This window comes from Monodon monoceros, unplaced genomic scaffold (genome assembly GCF_005190385.1).
Source record: "Monodon monoceros isolate NGI ecotype Baffin Bay Population unplaced genomic scaffold, NGI_Narwhal_1 Super_Scaffold_22, whole genome shotgun sequence".
In the NCBI taxonomy this organism is placed as follows: Eukaryota; Metazoa; Chordata; class Mammalia; order Artiodactyla; family Monodontidae; genus Monodon; species Monodon monoceros.
Window position 1 is genome coordinate 17489099 of NW_021703779.1, and position 23379 is coordinate 17512477.

At 39.2% G+C, this 23379-nt stretch overlaps 1 protein-coding gene across 1 annotated transcript; it reads right to left on the bottom strand.

The window, feature by feature from the left end:
* Nucleotides 1–1531: 1531 nt before the first annotated feature.
* EIF1AX (eukaryotic translation initiation factor 1A X-linked) lies at nucleotides 1532–22908 on the bottom strand. The gene is made up of 7 exons (XM_029241494.1): nucleotides 22675–22908; nucleotides 11583–11666; nucleotides 9377–9480; nucleotides 8230–8280; nucleotides 6028–6109; nucleotides 4793–4884; nucleotides 1532–1852 (listed from the first exon to the last, which is right to left on the bottom strand). The coding sequence occupies exons 1-7, from the start codon at nucleotides 22688–22690 to the stop codon at nucleotides 1847–1849; spliced, it is 435 nt and encodes a 144-aa protein (XP_029097327.1). The 5' UTR covers nucleotides 22691–22908; the 3' UTR covers nucleotides 1532–1846.
* Nucleotides 22909–23379: the final 471 nt, after the last annotated feature.

Below are 23379 nucleotides of genomic sequence, written 5' to 3' on the forward strand. Positions count from 1 at the left end.
AGTACTAAAAACCAGTCCATGGTCTCAGACGCATTCCACCTAGGTTAAGTGTTCAGGGACTCCATAGAGTGAGAAACATCAACTGCAATTGTCCACTCTTAGTTTCTGGTTTTTGATTTAATGTTTTATAGTACCTCAGATTTTTATTCCAGAGTTTGCACACTTAGGAAAGGAAATTTTGCTAAGCATGGGATCAAAGATGTGCTTACTAAAAAAAAAAAAAAAAAAAAAAAAAAAAAAAAAAAATGTGCTTATTTTCTGAAGCCATGTGAAGGTTTAATCCTGTGTATTACTTTTCAACACTGAAGAGTTCTCTGGAGACCAGCAGAATAAAAGTTTCACAAGCTACATGAAGGATTTCTTTTACAGTTGCATACCACTTCAATGTGGCTAGTTAGGTCTAACTAGCCCTGCCCTTAATTTCATCTTACTAGAGTTGGTGATGAAAAACTAACAAAGGGTAAATCTAAATTCCCAATAAAATACAAGCAAAGAACACCTGTGCACACAATAACATACATCCTAAACACAAAGTAAGGGTATAATATACTCTGCAGCATGATACTGTCTTTATTATATTTCTCCACTGTATGTAGTTCTTCCATTCAGAAATGAGAGACCATCTTTTCATTAAGTTGTTATTCCCTCCTCTTTCCCCAGCTTAGGGATACTTTCCCAAAGGCTTAATTTGTACAAACTGTTATGAAATTAAATTTTCATTTACACACAATTTAAGTGTTTATAAAGCACTCAAAATTGTAGCTCACACGTATATGACTTCTGAAAATAAAACGACACTTTGAACATAATCCTTTTGTTCTGCAAAAATATTCTACATACATGCATATGTTCAAAACAATCTTTTGTTGTTTGGGAAATTTCCTATGCACAGTAAGTTAAAAAAAAAAGTTGACAACTGTATCAGTATCTCCAATGTTAAGATAACTGGGTGCCACCTAGTGTTTGATTTCTGCAACTACCAACTTCACAAATTCAAAACTGCTATTAAAACTCAGGTTCTAAAAACCGCCTTTTTTGTTGATGTTTATAGTGGCAAAATAAGATCATGAAAAGAATGTATACAATATCAAAATCAGTATAAAAATAGCCACATGCTACTTAAATATGAAAAACAGACCAATCATTTTTGACTTTAAATGCAGATTTCTGCCTCCATTAAACTGTACCAAAATCTCAAGGGAAAATTCATCTAAGTAACTGGAATATACAAAAATTCATTGTACAGTAAACAGGCTAGTCAAAACTAGGGCTTAATTATGATTCATAATGCGTGTACGGGGCTTCCCTGGTGGCGCAGTGGTTGAGAGTCCGCCTGCCGATGCAGGGGACACGGGTTCGTGCCCTGGTCCAGGAAGATCCCACATGCCGCGGAGTGGCTAGGCCCGTGAGCCATGGCCGCTGAGCCTGCGCGTCGCAACGGGAGAGGCTCACAGCAGTGAGAGGCCCGCGTACCGCAAAAAAAAAAAAAAAAAAAAAGAAGTACATAATGCGTGTACAGCAAACGGTTTTACTCAAAACATCCATTTACTTACTGGAAGTGGTCAAAGTGGGAAAGGCAGTTAACACACTTTTTTTTCTCTTTTAGAAGAGCAGATGTGGTCTTTTACCCACAAGCTCCGTCACATCAAAAGAACAAAGTGGGTTTAACATTTAAGAGAATTCAGCATTACTAGTTTTTAAAGAAATACCTTAGAAACAAATCAGTCTGTTTTAACAAACTGCACTCATGCTAATGAAATTTTAATCTTCTTTAACGGGTCACAGCCCAAATCCAAATTGTTGAATAATCCTCAAAGAAAGTGGAATGTGAAAGGTTGAGTTCGACTTAGATCTGGAAGGAAAAAGAACATCAGATCAATCAAAAGAAGAATTTTTATATTCCAACAGTCTACCACATGTAAGGGACACAGGCACCCCCTTAGGCTATCTGGGAAACAAATCCAGTTTGAAGAGGAAATTCTGAACACTAGGTTTTTCTCAATTCTGGTCTGCTGTCATTGAATCTTTACAGCAGCCTTCAGAATGCTATACGTTATGCAGAATATTCTCAATAAAGTTTACTATTTTACTATCTCCTTCCTTTTGTGCTACTGATTAGAAATTTATTTTGGGGGTAGGAACAGACACAGGGAGTGTTACTTCCTTGAGAAACGGAAAAGTGAGATACCAAATTCTCCTCCCAGTCAACCTGGTTATAGGAGTGAAGGCTAGAACACACAGAAACCATTTGGAGAAACACCTTAGGGAAGAAGTCGGGTTCTCAGGTGACAGACAAAGCGACCCTTACGAAATGTCCAAGATAACTCAAATTCCTTTAATAACTACTACCTTTACTATCCCTTACTGCCAGCCTCAGTTCTGAAGAGGCATTGGCACAAACTGAGAAATACTTTCCTTAGAAAAGCTTAACCCTATCTAGATCCTCACCCTATCACCTCTGTGTATGTGGCTTCATATTGAGGTATGTACTCTGACTAGGTTCTTTACTTCCTAAAAAAGGTCTGCTACCCCAGCTAAGCTGTCAAAATGTTGGGATCGCTCCTTAACCTATAACACAGTAGTAGCTCCATGTCAGGTTCTTGTCACAGAGAATCATCGATAAATCTACTGTCCAAGTGTCATTCACAGCTTAGTCACAAGAATCCTCTGCCTCAGGGGTTTCCAAAGGGAGATAACATAAAAAATAGAATGATATGGTTCATAAGAACCTAGGGGCAGGACAGGAATAAAGACGCAGATGTAGAGAACGGACTTGAGGACACGGGGAGCGGGAAGGGTAAGCTGAGATGAAGTGAGAGAGTGGTATGCACATATATACACTACCAAATGTAAAATCGATAGCTAGTAGGAAGCAGCCACATAGCACAGGGAGATCAAGATCAGCTCGGTGCTTTGTGACCACCTAGAGGGGTGGGATAGGGAGGGTGGGAGGGAGGCGCAGGAGGGAGGAGATATGGGGATGTATGTATATGTATAGCTGATTCACTTTGTTATACAGAAGAAACACACCACTGTAAAGCAATTATATTCCAATAAAGATGTTAAAAAAAATAGAATGATGGATTTATTTCTTATCCCTTTTCATTTTTCTATTTTAGGGTATGCTCTGAAATACAGTACTGTATGTTTAAAAATTCATAAATGCAAATACACACTGGAGATATGTACTCAAATTTTCTTTAATTCATCATGTATTCTAAAATGGTTTGGAGATGCATCAAAATGTAAGATGGACTGAAGGATGAATAAAGGTATAGGCAGGTATGTGATAAACCAAGTACAGAGATGTTAATTATAGAATCTCGGTGGTAGGTAGCACTTAATTCAGACTTCCCTGAGACCAGCCTTTGTTTTTGTTCGGTTGGGTTTTTTGTGTTTTTGGGGTTTTTTGGCCGCGCCGTGTGGCTTGTGGGATCTTAGTTCCCTGACCAGGGGTCGAACCCAGGCCCTTGGCAGTAAAAACACAGAGTCCTAACCACTGGACCGCCAGGTAATTCCCAGCCTTTGTATTTCTGAAAAGCTCCGGTAATTCTGCTGCACAAACAATCCCGGCCAGGAGCAACTACTCTAGGTATACTAAAATTTCACCTTTGAATAAAATCAAGCATTACTACTATTATTTTTAGATTTATATACACAGGTGTTCCTGAACTACATTTTTATTTAAAAGGGTTTAAAGAGCCCAACCAAGATTTAAGAGTAACTTATAATACCACCCCAGTTATTAAATAGATTTATATTGCCAGAAACTAAGTTTGAATTTCACTGAAATATTTTAACAGCAGAAGGGCAATGAGGCACTTATTCTTGTGAGCATTACTGCTTTATAGTGAGAAAAAACAACGCATTTTCCTCAAAATTAACACACCAACTCCAAACCAAGAGTTTGCCAATAGTGCATATCCAACAGATAAAATAACTGGCAAAAGGCCTCAATTTTAAGAGGGCGCTTTATTTTTTTGGTGGCTGCGCAGCACAGCTTGTGGGGTCTTATTTCCCTGACCAGGAATTGAACCCAGGCCACCACAGTAAAAGCACCGAGTTCTAACCACTGGACCGTCAGGGAATTCCCTTTAACAGGGCTTTTAATGTTATGCTGTAATTCCAACACTTCATATGAAACTGGTTCAAACAAGATTATTCTTCTAACACACTAGTGTTTCAATTAAGAGAAGGCACGTTTGTATAACACAGGGAATATAGCCAATTATAGTAACTATAAATAGAGTATAACCTTTAAAAATTGTGAATCACTGTGAATTTCCGTGGTGGTCCAGTGGTAAAATTCCATGCTCCAAATGCAGGGGGCCCGGGTTCGACCCCTGGTCGGGGAACTAGATCCCAGATGCATGCCACAACTAAAAAAAAAAATCCCACATGCTGCAACTAAAGATCCCGTGGGCCACAACTAAGACCTGGCACAGCCCAAATAAAATAAATAAATAAATATTTAAAAAAAAAATTGTGAATCACCTTACAGTACACTTGTAACTTATATAATATTGTACAACTATATCTCAATAAAAAAGGCCTGTTTCTTTTGATAAAATCTTGTATTTCTCATAACTGTCTGCTAAATTTCTTAATAGCTATCTCTCTAGACACCCTTAACTTAAACAAGTTGAGATTCCAACGCCTAGCATTCATATTGCCAAAGCAAATATTGACCTTTTTAGGAAGAAATACTGAAAAAGATAAAATTCTCAAAGCATGAACAGTTTGACTAGCACAAACAAAAGTTGAAAAACTCAAGGTGAAAAATGCTACTTACATCATCAATGTCTTCATCATCATCTCCAATGTCATCAAACTGGATTTCATCATCATCTCCAGGACCAAATGTATCAGTTTCATTGATTTTAGCTAAAGAAACAATAACAAATATACTCATATAATATAACCAAGATGTTAGTAAAATGAATAAATTGCCCACTAAAAGAAGTGGTTGGATATCAAATGTTGAAGTATAAAAGGAGACTCTTACAAGTCAAACTTTTAAGTTTCATTACCAAAAAGATCCTCTTAACTTCTACCTAACAACCCTAGTATATAGAACAGTATTTTACACAACAAAATCTCTAAGTCAAAATGCAAACAAGTTTCTTTTGCTCACAAAGGTATTTTTAGTGAGGCAGGCTCTAATCACACAAATTCTAAAGCTATTACAACTTCCAGCTACACTTCAAAAAACGTCTGAGCACACGCTAACAAGCCACAAATCATCAGATAAACTCATCAATCAGAAAAATTTGGTCAAATCATGCTTATCCCTAAATAACAAAAATGAACCAGGAAGTGCTAGTCCTATTCCCAGATATATTAGCATTTCCTAGATTGGAAATGCCAAGTAAATAATTTCAGCAGGGTTTTCATGCTCAAGTAAAATTATAGTTTTCTTGATAATATGCAACAGAACCAAAAAATAACTTCCAAACAAAAAATGCAGGCTTACAAAATAGTATGTAAAGTCACTTCCCCTTTGATGAGGTCATGAGAAACTTATTTTTATTTAAGTTTTATGCGTTAAGAACGCATAACTTTTGTACTGCAGGGGAGGAACAAAAAACGTTGATTTAACAAAATCCTATGGATGCTATGACACTAGGATAAGATGAACTGAAAACTGACTTTTTAATAAAAATCGACAACAGTACCTAATTGCTATCCTTGCTTCACATTTAAAGATAATGACAGTCTCTTTAGAAAGGAACTTTCAAATAAATACTATAATAAATTTATTCCGTTGACTGGTATTACGCAGAAGTTTAGGGCTTATAAAGGATAATTCCTCACCAAAAGTATATTTATTAGGAACAGAATCCCAGTTACTTTTTTCTTAAGGTGTCTAGTATTATGAAGTACAGGCAGGCATACATACTTGGAATGAATCACGTAAACTCAAAACTAAACATGCAAAATCCACAAAATTCTACCAAAATTCCTTCATCTAAATACCACCAGGTAATAACACTATATAACAGGTTAATGTAATATCTCAGACATTACCATGTTCTGGAAGTTCGCCATATGCCTTCAGACTTCTAGCCTCATCTGCATTGTATTTTAAAATTACATCAGCTTTATTATCCTTAAAAAAGAGACAAATAAGATTTACAAATGATTATGCCAAAATATTATCCATTATTTCATAAATTAGTTTCAAACTGGATAGAAAATTAAATTTCACTGTTGTGTTATAAACTCTTGTCCTTTTTCTAAAAATTTAAAGTTTTCTCCTACCCTCTGAAAAACATCCTTGGGTTTAACCCAGTATAAAGAAGCTTGCATGCATAAATGAATAATGATCAACAAGCTTAGGGAAGACAGTTATAGATTTCACTTCAATAAGAGCAGAACTGTACAGACCCAATCTTTTGGATTATTTATAGTTACCCTTTGATTAGAAGTCTTTTGAAGTACAAAAATTCCCTGGGACCATAATTTACAGGTGATTAAATACCCTAATTCAAAAATTGAGACCGGTATAATGACCCAAGGAAATTATTATACCTTTCCACGTATCAGTGGTTCTTAGGGTACAAATCCATCAGAATCTCCTATGGAGCTTTTACACCTCCTAAAGACAGATAAATTAGGAGATGTGGAGTGAAGCCCATGAGTGTGTATTTGTAAAAGATACGGATATTTCTGATGCAAGTGTCCCACTGAAAACTAATGCTTCAGAATGTTCACACTTCCCCATCTGAAAGGAATCTGACTCAGTTAAGGAAGAAAAAAAAGGGTTGAAGCTGATTGTTTCAACTTCAAAAATTCTCAAAGGCAACGTAAGTGATCACAATGATCCAAGAATGGTGTGATTCACACCAGCACCTCTTAAAACGGTAATGTGTACAGAAGCCCAAGGGGATTCTGGTTAAAACGCACATTCTGATTTAGGAGGCCTGGGGTGAGGTCCAAGAATCTGCATTTCTAACAAGTTGCCAAAAGCTAGTGATGTTACTGGTCCCTGTACCACCCTTTAAGTGGCAGGGACATAAAAGAAGGATCATGGGAGATTAAGAATTGGAAAACTTAATGTGGCTGTCATTTTATAGTATGAATGTTACACCTTTCAGAACCTCGATTTCCTTATCTGTCAAACAGGGAACTAACTAATTGTTCCTACTTCTGGGGTTATCTTTAGGATCAAAAGAAGAAAATGGACATTAAAATGGTACGAGTTTAAAGCAGGCTATCTCAACCTCAGCACAGCTGATATTTTGGACCACATAATTCATTGTTGTAGGGACTGTCCTGTGCATTGTAGGATGTTTAGCATCACCCCGGTCTCTATCAACTAGATGACCAGCACTGACCCCTACCCCCAGGTGTGAAAACCTGAAATGTCTCCAGACACTGCCAAATGTACTCTGGAGGAAAATAATCACCCACGGTTGAGAACCATTGATTTAAGGTAAAGATTTTAATTCTTTATTCTAGAACATATATTTAAAAAAATCAAACTACGATCAAAGTTATAAAAATAGAAACACGATCACTCAAAATGTAAATACATGGTGATGAGTTCCAATAGGTGGAAACCAAATGGATTTCATAGCCCTAGCATGAGTAGAGTCTCCAGGTTGACATCATGAAGGACAACTACCATTTTCTTCCTAAGTGCTCATCTAAATTTAGAGCACATACTTTTATCATGGTTTGTACTGCAATTACTTGTGTGCCTGTCTTACCCTCTCCACTACCAGGCCATAAGCATTTTGTGAGATGACAGCTTGACTCATTCAGTTGTATCCCCTAGAGTAATGGTTTCCAGATTTTGAGTTCAAGACGTGTAAGTTAAAAAAAAAAAAAAAAATGGAGGCAGGCAGTCCAACATAAAATTATTTTTATCTTGCCAACTAAGAACACCAACAAAACCACCACAATATAGTATCCCTCATTCCAAAAAAGGGAACTTTTTAAATATCAAAAAGGGAAAAAGGACTATGTAGCTTCATGAAAAATTCACACTGTCTGTGATTCTTCTATAGTGAAAATGCAGACTCCACAGACTGGCATTTGGGAACCATGATCCCTGGGGTACCTAGCACAATGCCTAAGACAGAACTGGCCCTTAAGAAATGTTTGTTGACACAACGGTGAATAGCATACTGGCCTGGAACTGGTCAAATATGGTTATGACTTACGTTCTAAACATTAATTGCTCATAAAATTCAAGCAAGTAAACAATGAAAATTTTATTTTTACCTGGTAATCCCGTAGACCAACCAATATAATGTCTGAGGTATTTATCCAGACCTATAAAAGTCACAGGAGGTTACATTTAAAATAAAAATAATCAATCAAGAGCAATGTTGAGTCAGTCTTCCCATAAAATACATATACTATTCACCCAACTGTGGGTAAAGTACCTGTATTTAGAATTAGGAAGAAAAACTACAGTAAGCAGCTGAGCCACTTTCAAATTTTCTATAATTTTGGATATTAGAAAAATAACAATCTTATTTAACTACTTGACAGTTTAATAATTCCAGAGGACCAATGATTAGTTTAGAAATTAAGGGATTCTTAATACTGAACCCCTCTAAGTGGTCAGTTATCCATTACAACATATGAGAATAGTAAATTAGGCATGTGGTTTTATCCCCCTCCCTCCCTCCCTCCCTCCCTCCCACACACCCAAATACACACAGGAAACAGAACTCCTTTAGTTTGGTAACATGAGCATTAACAAGACAAATTTTTTAAAAATCATAAAGCCAGGGATGGAGCGACTTTTAACCAACCTGATCAATAAATCTGCCTGAACACCTACCCTGATGAGAAATTAATCACTACTTTCCAAGGCAGCCCATTCATGATCTCAGTTCAGGAAATTTAACATTAATACAACACTTATTTCCTGTAATTCATATTCAAATTTTCTTAACACCTCCTTACAGCTATTTCCCCCACCCTCAAACCGGAACCCAAACAAGGGCCACCTACTGCATTTAACCATTGCATCTCTTTAATCTCCTTTACATTGAAATAGCCCGCCCCGCTGTTTTTTTTCCATTCATGACATTAACATTATATATACTAGCAGTCAGGCCATTTGTTTTGCAGTGTGTCCCTCAATTTGGACTTGTTAATTGTTTCCTCATGATTTGATTCAGGTTAATCATTTTGGGGCAGGAATACAACATAGGTGATATAAATGAGTCTTTAGACAGATACCTGTATAAAATTACCATCAAAGATCTTGCTGTTTTGACTTAGAGGTAAATCACTGTTCTACTGAAATCTTTTGGGAACTTACAAAATTGAGGTCCTTGGCCCATAAAAACCTTAGAGCCATTTTTTCCCCTTAACCATAATTTTATATTAAAGTAAAACAAGTCTCCACACTTACCTTTTTTCTCAGTTTCCCTCTGATGTGACATAACCTCTTTACACCATCAAAACACATCGCTTCTAATCGTCCATTTCCCAACATTTTGATTACTTGAGCATACTCTGGAGGAGGGAAAAGTAAAGGGTATAGGATATTGCTGAATTTTTGATAAAAGCAACTTAAAAGTCCACATACAACTGATTAGAACATACAGGTGTGTTGGTTAGGAATAAGTATATGCAGTAGAATAAGTACAAGGGAGTGATAAAACACCAAGCTAGTTAACGGCAGAGCTAGAACCAAGACTGTGTAATGCCATTTCTATGACAAGCTGTCCCTGCTATCAGAAATATTTTAATTATCTACTCATTTTGAGTTAAGTGGACTGTCCACTGTCTTCATGACCGTATGCTCTACTTCTGGAGATCAAGGTGGCCTGGCCCAAAATGTACACTAAAATGTATCTCATCAATCTCTCACTTTGGATCCTTGCCCAATTTTCGTCTCCTTTCCCTCAGAGGGTTAGTCTTTAGAGGCTAACTGCAACACAATTTTTGGTACACCGGCAAATAAAAATCAGCTTATATGTTATTAATGTCTTTGTTAAATTAGAATATCTTAGTGATTATTCTGAAGTTTTTGTAAAGCTGGAAAGATGCTCCCAGACAAAATGCCAAACTTTTAATCAAAAATCTTTCCAAAAGGGTACCCAGGAAGCCACCCTACTTCACTGCCACTTGAAAAACTGAGATTATGAGCAGTGGCTTGCACACGGGCCGTCTCTTCTGTCATTAAATGACAGAAGACCGGAGGGGGGGGGGGGGTCACTTCAGAACCTTTAATTTACTCAAGTTGTATGCAAGACTGATCCCCAAAGAGGACATCCACCAATTTGTAAATACACTGAAACAAAACTTTCAAAGGCTCCACTGTGGTGTTGACAAGTGGAAGTGAGTTACTCAGACTACAGTGAACCTAGCACCCACCTAGGGCCTCAACACGGTTGGTCGATTTAAAGGTAGGTTCTCTTCCAAAGTGGGGGGAAAACATGAAAAAGAAAAAGTAATGGCAGTCAAAATAAACTCAACTGCTAAAGGAGGGCAAGAATCAAGGGTAAGAAATAAAAGGGTCTTTTAGCCAAATAACATGTTTCATCTTTAGTGGCTTATATATTCATGGCATGAACAAATCTACCAAGTTCTATAAAAAGAAAATTAGAAAAAGTTCTTTGTTAAAAACTGCTGAAAATTACTGGGATAACTAGAAAAATTTAAATATGGACTATATATTAGATAAATAATATATTCACGAGTGTGATAATCCTACTGCAGTTACGTGAGAGAATATACTTGTTCTTAGGAGAAACATGATAAAGTAAGTAGTAAGGGAAAAGTATCATGATGTCTTCAACTAACTTCCAAATGGTTCAGGAAAAACACACACACGCACACAAAGATGAAGGGGTTAAAGGAATTCATGGTACTTAGAGTGCAACTTTTCTGAAAGTTTGAAATTACTCAAAATAAAAACATGGGAAATGGGGATCTATGTATACGTATAGCTGATTCACTTTGTTATACGGCAGAAACTAACACACCATTGTAAGGCAATTATGCTCCAACAAAGATGTTAACCACCCCCCCACCGAAAAAACCTCCAGAAACATAACTCTCAAAAACCAAAACCAAACAAAACATGGGAAACTACTGTTATGTATCTGGCACTTAACAAAAATCTTAATCAGTTTGAAAAGGTCAACTGTTCAGTTTCATTTTATTATGTTATGAAATTACATGTAATTTACATGCCTCAGATGCATTCCTCAAATACCCATGGTCTACTGAACATACTATGTAGCACCATTCACTATCAAAAAAAGTCTACTATGTCATGGAATTGTCAACCATAGCTTTTGAGGCTTAATTCCCTCTGAACTGCTCAATTCATTCTTAGTTGTAACATGAGTGTTCACATAAAACAGTGAAACATACACATTTACAGAAATGCCATCAATCCTCAGCGCATGCTGAGTATACCAAGAAATAACTACCAGAAGAAAGGCTCTGGAGAAGTGTGGGGGATGAGAAATGGAGAAGAGCAAAAGGGGACATGCGGTTTTTTGCTCAGGATTATGAACAGTATCTCTTTTATGTTGAGAAATTGAAAACCTTACTTAAGAAAGAAAACTATTACTGAAAGAAACCTAACTTATGAAAATGCTTACCTTGCCCATCTTCTTTGAACACCAGCTCTCTCTTTTCAGATTCATTCTCATTCTTACCTCTGCGTCTATTTTTACCTCCTTTACCTAATGGTTTTAAAGAAAAAGACATTAATTATCTGCAAAACAGAAAAAGAAACCAAACTAGGGCTTACAGAATGTTCTTTAAAAGCCACTTAAATTATAAGAAGTACAATCTACTATGTGTAATATAAATAAGCTACAAGAATATATTATACAGCACAGGGAATATCGTATTTTACAATAACTTTAAACAGAGTCTAATCTACAAAAATACTGAATCACTATGATGTACACCTGAAACTAATATAATGTAAACCATACTTCAAACAAACAACAAAAACCTAAAAAAAAATGAAAAATTAAAAAATTCACCTAATTTGGTCATGTATCTCCAATCATATTAAACATATACATGTCGTCACTTCCCTACCCTTCCTGGAAATCCCTTTTGGGATACTGCTGACATAAAATACAAACAAACCAAAAGGAGATATCATAAACATAACGACTACTTGGTTGAATACACTGCTCGGTGAACTCCTCCTACAGTGGCCCACAAGGACCAAGGAGGGATATATAGCGGATCATGATAAATTTTATAAAATAGGGTCTCTCTTGTACCTGCTCCCCCAAATGAAAGGTCTGTGTGCAAAAAGAAGATAATTGGGCTGGGGCGGGGGGTTGGTAAAGTTTTATCAACTGGAAAGGGACACTGATTTTGTGGCAGTAGAGGGAGAGCAACAAGTCTGGCAACCCTGAGAGTTTACATTTTGTCCTATAGCTGTAGGATACATCAAGCAAGTTAAAAAGCAAGGTACTTAGAAACAAATGACAATGGAGACACGATGACCCAAAACCTATGGGATGCAGCAAAAGCAGTTCTAAGAGGGAAGTTTATAGCAATACAATCCTACCTTAAGAAACAGGAAACATCTCAAATAAACAACCTAACCTTGCACCTAAAGCAATTAGTGAAAGAGGAAGAAAAAAATCCGAAAATTAGCAGAAGGAAAAAAATCATAAAGATCAGATCAGAAATAAATGAAAAAGAAATGAAGGAAACGATAGCAAAGATCAATAAAACTAAAAGCTGATTCTTGGAGAAGATAAACAAAATTGATAAACCATTAGCCAGACTCATCAAGAAAAAAAGGGAGAAGACTCAAATCAATAGAATTAGAAATGAAAAAGGAGAAGTAACAACTGACACTGCAGAAATATAAAAGATCATGAGAGATTACTACAAGCAACTCTATGCCAATAAAATGGACAACCTGGAAGAAATGGACAAATTCTTAGGAATACACAACCTGCCAAGACTGAATCAGGAAGAAATAGAAAATATGAACAGACCAATCACAAGCACTGAAATTGAAACTGTGATTTAAAATCTTCCAACAAACAAAAACCCAGGACCAGATGGCTTCACAGGCGAATTCTATCAAACATTTAGAGAACAGCTAACACCTATCCTTCTCAAACTCTTCCAAAATACAGCAGAGGGAGGAACGCTCCCAAACTCATTCTACGAGGCCACCATCACCCTGATACCAAAACCAGACAAAGATGTCACAAAGAAAGAAAACTACAGGCCAGTATCACTGATGAACATAGATGCAAAAATCCTCAACAAAACACTAGCAAACAGAATCCAAGAGCACATTAAAAGGATCATACACCATGATCCAGTGGGGTTTATCCCAGGAATGCAAGGATTCTTCAATATATGCAAATCAATCAACGTGATACACCATATTAACAAACTGAAGGAGAAAAACCATATGATCATCTCAATAGATGCAGAGAAAGCTTTCGACAAAATTCAGCACCCATTTATGATAAAAACCCTGCAGAAAGTAGGCACAGAGGGAACTTTGCTCAACATAATAAAGGCCATATATGACAAACCCACAGCCAACACTGTCCTTAATGGTGAAAAACTGAAAGCATTTCCACTAAGATCAGGAACAAGACAAGGTTGCCCACTCTCACCACTCTTATTCAACATAGTTTTGGAAGTTTTAGCCACAGCAATCAGAGAAGAAAAGGAAATAAAAGGAATCCAAATCGGAAAAGAAGAAGTAAAGCTGTCACTGTTTGCAGATGACATGATACTATACATAGAGAATCCTAAAACTACTAGAACTAATCAATGAATCTGGTAAAGTAGCAGGATACAAAATTAATGCACAGAAATCTCTGGAATTCCTATACAATAACGATGAAAAATCTGAAAGTGAAATCAAGAAAACACTCCCATTTACCATTGCAACAAAAAGAATAAAATATCTAGGAATAAACCTACCTAAGGAAACAAAAGACCTGTATGCAGAAAGTTATAAGACACTGATGAAAGAAATTAAAGATGATACAAATAGATGGAGAGATATACCATGTTCTTGGATTGGAAGAATCAACATTGTGAAAATGACGCTACTACCCAAAGCAATCTACAGATTCAATGCAATCCCTATCAAACTACCATTGGCATTTTTCACAGAACTAGAACAAAGAATTTCACAATTTGTATGGGAACACAAAAGACCCCGAATAGCCAAAGCAATCTTGAAATCTGAAGAAAGAAAAACGGAGCTGGAGGAATCAGGCTCCCTGACTTCAGACTATACTACAAAGCTACAGTAATCAAGACAGTATGGTACTGGCAGAAAAACAGAAATATAGATCAATGGAACAGGATAGAAAGCCCAGAGATAAACCCACGCATGTACGGTCACCTTATCTTTGATAAAGGAGGCAAGAATATGCAGTGGAGAAAAGACAGCCTCTTCAATAAGTGGTGCTGGGAAAACTGGACAGTTACATGTAAAAGTATGAAATTAGAACACTCCCTAACACCATACACAAAAAGGAACTCAAAATGGATTAAAGACCTAAATGTAAAGCCAGACACTATCAAACTCTTAGAGGAAAACACAGGCAGAACACTCTATGACATAAATCACAGCAAGATCCTTTTTGACCCACCTTCTAGAGAAATGGAAATAAAAACAAAAATAAACACATGGGACCTAATGAAACTTCAAAGCTTTTGCACAGCAAAGGAAACCATAAACAAGACCAAAAGACAACCCTCAGAGTGGGAGAAAATATTTGCAACTGAAGCAACTGACAAAGGATTAATCTCCAAAATTTATAAGCAGCTCATTGCAGGTCAATAACAAAAAAACAAACAACCCAATCCAAAAATGGGCAGAAGACCTAAACAGACATTTCTGCAAAGAAGATATACAGATTGCCAACAAACACATGAAAGGATGCTCAACGTCATTAATCATTAGAGAAATGCAAATCAAAACTACAATGAGATATCATCTCACACCAGTCAGAATGGCCATCATCAAAAAATCTAGAAACAATAAATGCTGGAGAGGGTGTGAAGAAAAGGGAACACTCTTGCAGTGCTGGTGGGAATGTGAATTGGTACAGCCACTATGGAGAACAGTATGGAGGTTCCTTAAAAAACTAGAAATAGAACTACCATACAACCCAGCAATCCCACTACTGGGCATATACCCTGAGAAATCCATAATTCAAAGAGTCATGTACCAAAATGTTCATTGCAGCTCTATTTACAATAGCCAGGAGATGGAAGCAACCTAAGTGTTCATCATGGGATGAACAGATAAAGGTGTGGCACATATATACAACGGAATATCACTCAGCCATAAAAAGGAATGAAAGTGAGTTATTTGTAGTGAGGTAGATGGACCTAGAGACTGTCATACAGAGTGAAGTAAGTCAGAAAGAGAAAAACAAATACCGTATGCTAACACATATACATGGAGTCTAAGAAAAAAAAAAGGTCATGAGGAACCTAGAGGTAAGACGGGAAAAACGACACAGACCTACTAGAGAATGGACTTGAGGATATGGGGAGGGGGACGGGTAATCTGTGACAAAGTGAGAGAGTGGCATGGACATATATACACTACCAAATGTAAAATACATAGTGGGAAGCAGCCACATAGCACAGGGAGATCAGCTAGGTGGTTTGCGACCACCTAGAGGGGTGGGATAGGGAGCGTGGCAGGGAGGGAGACGCAGGAGGGAAGAGATATGGGAACATATGTATAACTGATTCACTTTGTTATAAAGCAGAAACTAGCACACCATTGTAAAGCAATTATACTCCAATAAAGATGTTAAAAAAAAAAAAAAAAAGCAAGGTAGTTAACTGCCTGATCTTGGAAGTAACCAAGATGTCCTTCAGTATGTGAAAGCATAAACTGTGGTACTTGCATACAATGGAATACTATTCAGCAATAAAAGGAAATGAGCTATCAACCCCCCCAAAGACATGGAGAAACCTTAAATGTATATTACTAAGGGAAGGAAGCCAATCTGTAAAGGCTGAATAGTATGATTCCAACCATATAACATTTTTGAAAAGGCGAAACTATAGAGAGAGTAAAAAGATCAGTAGTTGCCAGATGGGGAGTGGGGAAGGAAGGACAGGTGAATAGGTGAACAACAGGATTTTTAACGCAGTATGGTACTGTAATGGTGGATACATGTCACTATATATTTGTCAAAAATCCACAAAACGTACAACACAAAGAATGAACCTTAATGTAAACTATGGACTATCTATAGTGGCTCATGTAAGATATTAATAATAGAGGAAACTGGGAGGGTGAGAGTTGGAACTCTGCAATTTCTGCTCATTTTTCTATCAACATAAAACTGCTCTAAAAGACAGTCTGGTAAAAAACAGTAAAAATCAAGGTACACTAGGGATGCAATCAGCAAAATCTAGCTGGGGGTTGGGGGATGACGGGGACGATGACAACATGGGGACGAATCCACAAGACAATCTGTTTTCTTCAACAGATACATTATGAAGAAAAAAAACCCCACAGATGGATGAAGAACCTACCAGTTAGAAGAGACTTAAAAGATATCAACCAATGACAATGTATAGCCCATATGTGGACCCTGATCTGGTGTGGACGGTGCAAGTTTAGCTGTGAATTAATGACGTCTGAGGCCAGGAGTTGAGTACATGGAGGCTCATTATACTAGTCTACTTTTGTATATGTTCAAAATTCTTCATAATGTAAGTTTAACAACAAATAGAGCAAGCTGAAGAAGAGTATAAAGCTACCAATGTGTAAAAAAGGGATATTCATACTTGCTTACATATAAAATATCTCTGGAAGGGCACATACAAGAAAGTTAATGACTGTCTGTGAGAAGAACTCATTGGCAAGAGGACACACTTAGGAAAGACATTTCATTCTACACTTTTTGAAACTTGAATCGTGAATTTTACTATTCAAAAATCTTAAATAGGGCTTCCCTGGTGGCGCAGTCGTTGAGAGTCCGCCTGCCGATGCAGGGGACACGGGTTCGTGCCCCGGTCTGGGAGGATCCCACATGCCGCGGAGTGGCTGGGCCTATGAGCCATGGCCACTGAGCCTGCGCGTCCAGAGCCTGTGCTCCACAACGGGAGAAGCCACAACAGTGAGAGGCCCACGTACCGCGAAAAAAAAAAAAAATCTTAAATAGTTCTACAAAAAATAGAGGTGTGACATGATCCTCTGGGTGGGAAAACTGGTAAGAAGGTCACTGTCCTTATTACACATAGAATGAAGCACACCTAGCCTGACCGTGAAGAGGAAGGGACAAATAAGAGGAATATTTCTGAGATGGAAACAAGATGGGAATTGTGACCATATGTGAAGGGAGGAATAAAGGATACATGGAGCTTTCACAAAACTTCTCAGGATCTCAATTCCAGCCTCTATAAAATGAGGGAGTTAGAACAGAAGATTCAAGTGCCTCTATATTCTTTCTACCATGTAGGGTTCTAGAATTCTTCTATCTACCGGTAGCCTTAAAAATCTGTACCCTCCCTCCCATTTTCCATACTTTAAATAATGACACTGCTGGTCATTTCTCAACTCTTTTTCTGACTTTTAAAGGGCCACTTGCACTATTCTTGACCTTTCATCACCCCCTACCCCTTCACTATGCCTATCCCTTTTGAGCTTCATTAAGTCCAAATTCTCAGCTTCTGCTTACCTACTTTCTAAGGAAAAATTTCTCTCACCTACCACTTCTATGCTAAGAATTTTACATCTCATCCTACTATTTCAACTAAGCTTTGGCCTCTTATTTCTAATGTGAGGCTCAGCACATTTCCAGTGAATGGGCTACTGTCATTCAAATTTTACTAAAAACTCAAATTACTTTCTTTTACAAAGTTGGTCCTTAATAAACATCCTTATTTCTGTTAGTGGTAACATAACTACCTTAAAGAATATAAGTCTTTCAATCTATAAGCATGACAGCAATCTACCTCTCAATACTCCTCTTCAATTTCCCTATGCTTCAATCCAAGCAGACTTCTCGCTGTCCCAGTAACTCGCCCTTAACAAGCTTATGCCTATGAGATAGGCACTATTTTGTCTTTATCTCACAAGAGAGAATGAAGTGAGAGCTGGTATTTGCATCAGGCAGTATCACCCCAGTGACTATGCTCTTAACCAGTATGCAATAATGCCACCCATTTACTTGTCACTATCACCCTATGAGATAACAAGTCATTTATGCCCAGTTTACCAGTGAGTTTACTGAAGCTCAGAGAAGCAACACACTATTAGTGAGTGGGGGTGACCAGATCCAACCTAATCCTTTTTTGGTTCCTGGCCCCCACATTAGGGTATCTCTCCACAGCGTTTTGTTCCCATTCTAGAACCTAAACCACATTGGCAGCCATTCTAAAAGACAGAAGAAAGGTGTTAAGTGGTAGCGACACTAAGGGACTCACGGGACGAGCCTGGAAGCAGCAAAAACAGGTTCACAGCCCAAACAGAATAAAGAACGTGTACCTGGCCACTGCAAAGACAGACTCTTAACTTCTTGAGTCATGTGCACTTACTCTGTCCCAGGGGCAGTCTCACAATGCTCTGTGCTATGTTCGGCAGGCCTCTACAATGTCCTGACCCACCCAGAGTCCTCAGAGCTCATTTCCTAGAAAGAGAAAAGTATCCTCTGCTTCAAGCCACCAACTATGCCAAATCTTCAAAGCAGAGTGGGCATCAGTGCAAGTACCACACCTACTTTGTTTACTGAGTCACATATTTAGTTGGAAAATTCTTTGAATCAATCACTCAAGAGTAGCCCATACATTCCTAAAGGACTGGTGATTTTAAAACTACAAGTAGTAACTTCTTTAAAGTGTGGGAGCACCTTACCCCAACTGCTCTTCATAAGTGGGCCCAAGGCTACCTTTTTTCCCTGAGGTAATAAACTGACAGAGTCTAGAGGATTCTAGAGGAAATAAGCTGGTAAGAATCAATCCAAATCAAGTCATTCAACACACAGTTAGTGGCAACACACAGTGACAATACATGTGTAAACATCACAAAGATATGTTCACAGGCTCTGGCTTTTCCAATGAATAAAAACAGAAAAATAATCATGAATTTATTTCACATTAGTAAACCGCATCTCATAAAACTCGGGAGTCTTGAAAAGTACTGTTCCTCTAAGATAACAAGTAAAGATAAAAGATGGGTTTTACAACTATAGGAATGCTTAAACACCAAATTCAGAATGGCGGCTACCTCCTGGAAGAGATGAAGAGAGGGAGCGGAAGGGGATTGGGGAGGGGAACACAGAGGGCTTTAACTGAATATGTGTTGTAATTCTCAAGTTCAGAGTAATGGGTTGATTCCCCAGGCGTTCACTGCGTTATTTATAATTTTTGTATGCCTCATGTGTTATTTATAAAAGAATGATTCATTGCTTGTCAATTTACCAGAATTAACCATACCCTGATCATCCCCTTCCCTATTTTATTGCCATGTAATGAAATGAACTTTAAAGGACGTTTGTGAACTAGATGTGTTTTAATGTAGTTCAGTCCCTTTGGAACCAAGGGAGAGCCTATTATTCACCTAAGGGTGGAGTCAACAGAAGGGAGGTGACTTAATCCAACAATTATTTACTGAGCATCTACTAAGTGTCAAGTGCTAGCAACCCAATGTGGCGTCTCATTGCAGTGGCTTCTCTTGTTGCGGAGCATGGGCTCTAGGCGCGCAGGTTTCAGCAGTTGTGGCATGTGGACCCAGTAGTTGTGGCTCGCGGGCTGAGCTGCTCCGTGGCACATGGGATCTTCCCAGACCAGGGCTCGAACCCATATCCCCTGCATGGGCAGGCGGATTCTTAACCACTACACCACCAAGGAAGTCCGAATCGCTCGCTCACTTTAAAGTGGCTAACTTTATGTGATGTGACTTTCACCTCAATAAATTAAAAAATATAGTATACGACATTAGGTATATTATATACTTACACTCTAGACATCCTTGAGACAATAGGGGAAATTTGAAAATGGACTGGATGTTGGATGATGTTAAGAAATTACTGTTAGAAATTTAGCATGATAATGCAACTGTAAATATGTCCCTCTGCCATTTGGGCCACTGACACCACAAAAGCCCGCCCTGAGCTGTGGGCCTCCGGGAACCCCACCCGGCCAGAAGCTGAGCACCAGTGCTGGTCCTGCAGCTTTCCTCTCGGAGCTTCCCCACCCCCGCCCTTCTCCTTGGCCCGCTGCTGCCAGTTAGGCCCTGCCGCTGGGACGCTGCAGAGGGCAGGCTGGAGCAGAAAGGGGGTTTGCTTCTCGGTTTTACTGGCATAAACTCCGCAGCGGTCTTCTCCTGGCTGTAACTGCTTTCAGTGGTTGCAGATGATTCCCTTTTGCTTTGCCCCAGAACCAACCTCAAAGACCCTGCTATGGACAGCGCCCCCTCTTTAGAGGTCTGGGCCCCTCCTCCAAGTTTTGTCAGGTTTGTTTGTTTGTTTTTCTTTAAGTGGAGTATAGCTGATTTACAATACTGTGTTAGTTTCAGGTGTACAGCAAAGTGATTCGGTTATACATATATATGTATATATCTAAATTCTTTTTTTCTGATTCTTTTCCATTATGGTTTATTACCATAAATTCAAAATATTGAATATAGTTCCCTGTGCTCTACAGTAAATCCCTGTTGTTTCTGTCAGTCTTAATAATAACAACCTCTCTCCTTTTTTCCCTCCAGTTCTAGGAGCCAGAGCTGTTTCTCGCAATTGCTACCTTAGGGTGGTTCCCTTTTTGCCTTTTCAGCTCTCCAATACATGGGTTAACCAACCTTTATATTATAATGATTCTTTCTTTGATGTGGACCATTTTTAAAGTCTTTATTGAATTTGTTACAATACTGCGTGTTTTATGTTTTGGTGTTTTGGCCGTGAGGCATGTGGGATCTCAGCTCCCCAACCAGGGATCGAACCCGCACACCCTGCATTGGAAGGCGAAGTCTTAACCAGTGGACCACCAGGGAAGTCCCCTATTCTTTATATTAAATTTTGTCTGTGAAAATAACTTTTATTGCTATCTTCTGACAGGACATGACTGATGCATCAACTGCAGACAGTTACTCATTGTATTTGCTTTATAGCTTATTGTAGGTCTGAAATCTTTCATTCTAATATTTTCATTTTACCATTTTAATTAGCAACCAAAAAATATAAGGTAGCTAGGAATAAACCGGACAAAAGGTGCACATGAAATGTAAGGAGATATTAAACAACACCTAAATAAAGGAAAGATATACTACATTCAGGCATGGGAAGACAAATAGCCCTAAAGATGCCAATCTTCTCCAAACTAGATACTACTTCTCCAATAGTAGTATCTAGTTTGTGTCTTCTCCAATAGATACAATCTTCTCCAATAGATACTACTATTGCCCTTCAGAACTTACAGTCTAGTGAGGAAATCGGAAATCTCATCGCCAGAAATAAAGGTGAAAAATAAGATATCTATTGAATGGATCCAGTTACCATCTCAGAGGGGATAAAAGATGATGTAGGTTACAAGAAAACCATGACTTTGAAAACCCTATTTTGTCACCCCGTCTTTACCAGAATAATTAGCAGTAAAATACTTGCTACAAAAAGGAACGGCAAGTAAGAGGGCAGTGAGGTGGAGTGCCCTGAGAGAGCTGCACCAAATCTCGCACAGAACTGCAACCAAATACACCAAGGAATAAAAAGAGTAGTGACAGCTACAAAGAGGAAATGAGGTAGAATTCCTGGAGCCAGCTGTGAAGTAAAAAAGAGAACAGAGTAGGCCTGGGTCAGGGCAGGGGTCTCAAAGATGACTAATCAAAGGAAACTTGTGGGTTGTGAAATACATGCCTCTCCTGTAGGAAAATACCTTTTCCCTGTTTCGACTTCCACAATTTCCTCTGAGAAATTGTAAGAATACTGAAGGCAGAAACACCATTAAGTCTTAAAAAAAGAATTTCTTTAGGACTGTTCTGCTTTTACCTAGATTAGGCCTTCCATTTTGCAAATTCCAAATAAAATTATCCTCAAATCTGACAGTTTGTGAATGTTTGGCCTAAGAATGGTAGGAACTGAAAGGTCTTTACTCCCATCACAATATATACCGATCTGGAGTAAAAGTAGAAAACTTGGCTAAATATGGAACAGGTGTTCTGGGAAAAAGAAAGCCCCGTAAAAGGATGGGTAAGAGTAAGTCTCTAGAGAGGAACCTTAATGCATCAAGGTTTCGTCCACTACTTACAAAAGAGAGAGGGAGTAGTCTCAACAATACCCAACAACTGCCCATAAAGAATTCCATGCAGGAGTACCTGATGGCCACTTAAAACAGGCATCACCCTTTGAAAGTTAAGAACTGCCAGGAAGGCCAAAGACGCCCATTTGCGAAGCCCAGGCGGCCACGGGGGAGGTCTCCCCACAGGTCCCTATAGTGCCAGGGTCAGTCTGGCGCGAATCTGGAGCAGAAGCACACGTCCTCCCGCAGAAGGCCCTACAAAAATGGCGTCGGCTCCACCCCAACGTGACCAAACTGGAAGACAGGAGTAACTTCCCAGCTCCTCTCCCGAGCCCAGGATCGCGTCCGGATCGCCCAGCTGCGTGCAGGCAGGGCGGAGAGGCAGGTTACTGCCGCCTAGGAGATCCGGAGGCCGCGTGCACAGCCGGGGAGACCGGGCCGAGCGGAGTCGTGGTCCCGGGGTCCAGGCGGCATTACCTTTATTCTTAGGCATGGCGGTGACGACGGCCTCGCTGCGTCCCCGACTCCTATCTGGGTGGCGGCGGCGACTCCTCCGAGGGGCGACGCGTGGGAAAGCGTGACACGAAGCAGGCGGGGGAGAGCGGACCGCGCGCGCGCGAGAGTCTAACAACCGAGCTCTTCCGAGATCCTTTCGCACCCACGCTGGGCCGCGACAAATGGCGTCGCGGCTGCTTGCGTCGCTTTTCCCCGCCTCCCAGCGCCGTCAGGGCCCGCCCCCACTCCCGGCCCTACGGCGCAGGCGGGGCCGACTGACGCCTATTGTCAGAGCGGATGGTGACGCGGTTCCGGAGCGTTTACCGCAGTTTGCCAAACCCCTTGGGGGACTGGGCCGTGAGCAGGCAGAAGGCGGAATCCGGGAGGGAGTGGGCGGGGCCCAGGCACCACAATAAAGGCGGGTTCTGGTAGCGCCCGCTGCTGGCTGCTTTGTGGCAGACTGGCGTCTCAAGGTTTGAGCTGCGGGCTCATTAACTCTAATCTCAACAGCTCAGTCTTAACTTGGCCCAAAGCGTAATATTTGCATGACACTTGTTATTACTTTATAAATATCTGTGTTTCCTACCTCACTGTAAACCTTATTTGGCAGAGATCACATCTCTTGCTTACTATTACCAGCATTTAGCAGAATGTCTGGCACATAGTAAGTGCTCAACACACAGGAAG

Bases quoted from the DNA above. Each gene is read 5' to 3' on its own strand.
- EIF1AX (XM_029241494.1), bottom strand. The intron at 8,281-9,376 runs GTAAGTGTGGAG...TGACTTTTATAG, and splicing joins GAGGGAAACTGAGAAAAAAG to GTCTGGATAAATACCTCAGA. The intron at 6,110-8,229 runs GTAAAAATAAAA...CTCTTTTTTAAG, and splicing joins TTGGTCTACGGGATTACCAG to GATAATAAAGCTGATGTAAT.